The 5,506-nt window shown below is 42.6% G+C and overlaps 1 protein-coding gene across 1 annotated transcript in view; it reads left to right on the forward strand.

The window, feature by feature from the left end:
- The window catches only part of LOC311118858 (noelin-3-like), a gene marked incomplete at both ends in the record, with an annotated part of 30,265 nt that extends 25,207 nt beyond the window's left edge, over nt 1–5,058 (forward strand). The window contains 2 exons of the mRNA XM_084193624.1: nt 2,319–2,425; nt 4,381–5,058. Coding sequence (XP_084049750.1) covers nt 2,319–2,425; nt 4,381–5,058 — 785 coding nt within the window. The remainder of the gene's footprint in view (nt 1–2,318; nt 2,426–4,380) is intronic.
- Between the last annotated feature and the right edge of the window lie 448 nt (nt 5,059–5,506).

Genomic DNA, 5,506 nt, shown 5'->3' on the forward strand with positions numbered 1-5,506 from the left:
TACAACTACTACCACCATTACTGATACTACCACTACTACCACTACCACTACTACTACTACCACCACCACTACCACTTCTACTACTACTACTACTACTACTACCACCACTACTACTACTACTACTACTACCACTACTATTACTACCACCACTACCACTACTATCACTACTACTACTACTTCTACTATTACTACCACTTCTACTATTACTACTACTACTACTACTACTACTACTACTACTACCACCACTACCACTACTACTACCACTCCCACCACTACCACTACTACCACTACTACCACTACTACTACTACTACTACTACTACTACTACAACTACTACTACTACTATTACTACTACTACTACTCACTACTACTATCACTACCACTACTACTACCACTACTACTACCACTACTACTACTACTACTACTACTACTACTACTACTACTACTACTACTACTAAACTAATACTACTACCACTACTACTACTACTACTACCACCATTACTGATACTACCACTACTACCACTACCACCACTACTACTACCACCACTCCTACTACTACTACCACCACTACCACTACTATCATTACTACTACTACTTCTACTATTACTACCACTTCTACTATTCCTACTACTACTACTACTACTACTACTACTACTACTACTACTACTACCACTACTACTACTACTACTACCACTACCACCACTACCACTACTACTATCACTACCACTACTACTACCACTACTACCACCACTACTACTACTACTACTACTACTACTACTACTACCACCACTACTACTACTACTACTACTACTACTACTACTACTACTACTACTACTACTACTAAACTACTACTACTACCACTACTACCACTACCACTACTACTACTACCACCACCACTACCACTTCTACTACTACTACCACTACTACTACTACTACTACTACTACCACCACTACTACTACTACTACTACTACTACCACTACTAATACTACCACCACTACCACTACTATCACTACTACTACTACTTCTACTATTACTACCACTTCTACTATTACTACTAGTACTACTACTACTACTACTACTACTACTACTACTACTACTACTACTACTACTACTACGTCCCTCCCAGACATAGTACACAAAAAGGTGTTTTCATCCTCAGAGCCTAGTGTCTATGCTCCCTCATTCTAGTTCCACCTGTCACCGTCCCGGTCGCCTAGGCCAGAGCTTCCCCCTGTAGACACTACAAGGGGACATTTTTTCCTAGTTGGCTATACCCAGTTCCCAATCGATAAATTAACCAGATGCTATAAATCCTCAATCAATCAAATCAATTTAGGAACCTAGAGTAAAACGCCATGCACTTGTATGACTCTTAAATGATATGGTTTCAGAACAATAAAGCAAGTTTATTCAAAATTCCAGAAACGGACGTAAAGAAATCCAAATTATTCAAGCATTTATGATAAGCAAATAAATCGTCAATACGATACCTCCAGCATCCTTGTCTAACTCCCCCGTTAGACTACCAATGTTTATCTATGACGATTTCATGAGAAGCACCACATTTACAAGAAGAAACGGTCTCGTACCTCTACAACTATAAAGCATCCTTTGTCTCCTCCCTCAGGATGATCAGTCCCTTAGTTGTTGATGAAACTCTTAACAGCAAATTAAAGACTATCAATAAGGTAACCTTAAGGATTCCTTCTAGAACTTTACTTTAACACTCTGTTATAAAAATCGAAATATAATAAATATCAAAGTGTGTATATATAAGCTAAAAAATATACAGCAATCTTCTTCTTCAGGTAACAGGTTCTTCTAACAAGTCAAAACGATGCCAACAAAAGATTCCACCATCTTTTATACCCAAATCCTTTCCCCAGTGAGGCATTTTTGGTTATCACTTACACCCCTGCAGTTATCACTCCTCCCTTTATCTAAACCAAACCTTCCTCATGCCCCAGGCTTAGGCGAGTCGGGACGCAACTGGCCTCCGACCGTTTCTGCTAAAAAATATCACAGAACTAAGCCTACTATTCTGACAATGAGGAGAAGAAGAAGAAAAACAGGGTGCCATTTGGGACTCAGGCCTAGTAACATAATAACAGATCTGGGTGGAGTGTTCCATTGGTTAAATGACTCAAATGTAAATGTTAGAGTCAATAAACTGTTAAGAGCTAGCACAGTCAAGGGAAATATATATATATATATATATACCTGAGTACTGTGGGTTGTGGGGTGTGTGTTGTTTGTGTGGTGTGTGTTGTTTGTGTGGTGTGTGTTGTTTGTGTGGTGTGTGTTGTGTGCGTGAACAGCCTGCGGTAAACTGATGAAGATCACTGGACCCGTGACAGTGAAGACCTCTGGGACACGGTTTGGAGCCTGGATGACAGATCCACAGGCTTCCCCTACAAACAATAGGGTAAGGGGAGGTAGGGATGGGGGGAGGGAGGGAGGGAGGGAGGGAGGGATGAGGGTGCATATCTGTGTATTTGACTACAGCAAGTGTGACCAATCAGCTAATCTTTCTCCTGGAGAGCTAATCTTCCTCCTGGAGAACTACTGATAGACACCACATCCTATTAGTCAGAACCTTGAATCGGGTGTGTTTAGAGCAGGGCTGGAGCAAAAGCCTCCTACACCCAGTAACTCTCCAGGGGGAGGGGCAACAGCATACTCCACAGTTGCGTCTGGTGATGGAAAGGACAGACAGAAAAGCATTTTAGACTTCCCAAAATAGTTTGTAGCTATGTTCTACCTTACCTACTGTGTGCTTTATTCTGACTAATGTACAGTTGAAGTCGGATGTTTACATACACCTTAGCCAAATACATTTAAACTCAGTTTTTCACAATTCCTGACAATTAATCCTAGTAAAAATTCCCTGTCTTAGGTCAGTTAGGATCAACACTTTATTCTAAGAATGTGAAATGTCAGAATAATAGTAGAGAGAATTATTTCTTTCAGCGTTTATTTCTTTCGTCACATTCCCAGTGGGTCAGAAGTTTACATACACTCAATTAGTATTTGGTAGCATTGCCTTTAAATTGTTTAACTTGGGTCAAATGTTTCAGGTAGCCTTCAACAAGCTTCCCACAATAAATTGGGTGAATTTTGGCCCATTCCTCCTGACAGAGCTGGTGTAACTGAGTCAGGATTGTAGGCCTCCTTGCTCGCACACGCTTTTTCAGTTCTGCCCACAAATGTTCTATAGGATTGAGGTCAGGGCTTTGTGATGGCCACTCCAATACCTTGACTTTGTTGTCCTTAAGCCATTTTGCTTTAACTTCCTGACTGATGTCTTGAGATGTTGCTTCAATATATCCACATAATTTTCCTTCCTCATGATGCCATCTATTTTGTGAAGTGCACCAGTCCCTCCTGCAGCAAAGCACCCCCACAGCATGATGCTGACACCCCCGTGCTTCATGGTTGGGATGGTGTTCTTCGGCTTGCAAGCCTTTCCCTTTTTCCTCCAAACATAACGATGGTCATTATGGCCAAACAGTTCTATTTTTGTTTCATCAGACCAGAGGACATTTCTCCAAAAAGTACGATCTTTGTCCCCATGTGCAGTTTCAAACCATAGTCTGGCTTTTTTATGCTGGTTTTGGAGCAGTGGCTTTCAGGTTATGTCGACATAGGACTCGTTTTACTGTGGATATAGATACTTTTGTACCTGTTTCCTCCAGCATCTTCACAAGGTCCTTTGCTGTTGTTCTGGGATTGATTTGCACTTTCCACACCAAAGTATGTTCATCTCTAGAAGACAGAACGCGTCTCCTTCCTGAGCAGTATGACGGCTGCGTGGTCCCATGGTGTTTATACTTGTGTACTATTGTTTGTACAGATGAACGTGGTACCATCAGGCATTTGGAAATTGCTCCCAAGGATGAACCAGACTTGTGGAGGTCTACAATCTCAGAGGTCTTGGCTGATTTCTTTTGATTTTCCCATGATGTTAAGCAAAGAGACACTGAGTTTGAAGGTAGGCCTTGAAATACATCCACAGGTACACCTTCAATTGACTTAAATGATGTCAATTAGCCTATCAGAAGATTCTAAAGCCATGACATCACTTTCTGGAATTTTCCAAGCTGTTTAAAGGCACAGTCAACTTAGTGTATGTGAACTTCTGACCCACTGGAATTGTGATACAGTGAATTATAAGTGAAATAATCTGTCTGTAAATGCACAGAGTAGATGTCCTAACCGACTTGCCAAAACTATAATTTGTTAACAAGAAATTTGTGGAGTGATTGAAAAACGAGTTTTAATGACTCCAACCTAAGTGTATGTAAACTTCCGACTTCAACTGTACATAGAAGGTAGACCTTTAAATTGTTAATGTCCTTGTGCTATTTTGTTCTAACCCAGGTCTGGTACATGGATAGCTACAACAACAACAAGATAGTCAAAGAGTACAAGTCCATAGCAGACTTTGTGTCCGGGGCCGGGTCTCGAACCTACAACCTGCCGTTCAAGTGGGCCGGGACCAACCACGTGGTGTACAACGGCTCTCTTTACTACAACAAGGTCCAGAGCAACATCATGGTGCGCTACCACTTCGAGACGGGCCGCGTGCTGACCCAGAGAGGCCTGGAGAACGCCGGCTTCCACAACGTCTACCCTTACACCTGGGGAGGCTTCTCCGACATAGACCTCATGGCCGACGAGCTGGGCCTGTGGGCCGTCTACGCCACCAATCAGAACGCCGGAAACATCGTCATCAGCCAGCTCCACCCGGAGACGCTACAAATCCTCGGAACCTGGAACACGGAATATTCCAAACGGAACGCGGGGGAGTCCTTTATGATCTGCGGAACACTCTACATCACTAACTCTCACCTGACTGGTGCTAAGGTCTACTATTCATACTCCACCAAGACCTCCAGCTATGAGTACACAGACATCCCCTTCCACAACCAGTACTTCCACATGTCAATGCTGGACTACAACGCCAGGGACCGGGCTCTGTACGGCTGGAACAACGGACACCAGGTTCTGTTCAACGTCACGTTGTTCCACATCATCAAGACAGAGGATGATTCCTGAGAAGGAAGAACTCAGAGGAACTCAGAGGAACCCACTGGAACACTGACTAACATTCCTCGTGTTCCGGTGTTCCGTCAGTCATTGTGGGAGTTCTATTGTTGGGTCTCTGCATTTTATTTGTGCTCTCTTCTTTTGCCAATCCATCTTCCGCTCTATTGCTTTCTTTTCGAATTCCTAATGCAAGGCTTAACATTGATAGTTGCCTGGATGCCCAGGGTTACCGAAGACTTTGGTCTCCAAACTCTGAAAAACTGGAAAAAGTCTCAGCACACTTCCTGTCGATTGCAAATTTATTTTAATAGTAATTTGGCCTCCAAACATCAATTGACTCCCAATGTCATGACAAACTCATAACCTTCTCTGGTAGTTCTACATAGCAACCCCATTTCAAAACAAGCATCTGGCCCTCTAATGGTGAAATTGTGCCCTGAGAGCCTTCTGTCTTGGG

Source organism: Coregonus lavaretus (genome assembly GCF_964263955.1).
Source record: "Coregonus lavaretus genome assembly, contig: HAP1_SCAFFOLD_611, whole genome shotgun sequence".
Taxonomy (NCBI): domain Eukaryota; kingdom Metazoa; phylum Chordata; class Actinopteri; order Salmoniformes; family Salmonidae; genus Coregonus; species Coregonus lavaretus.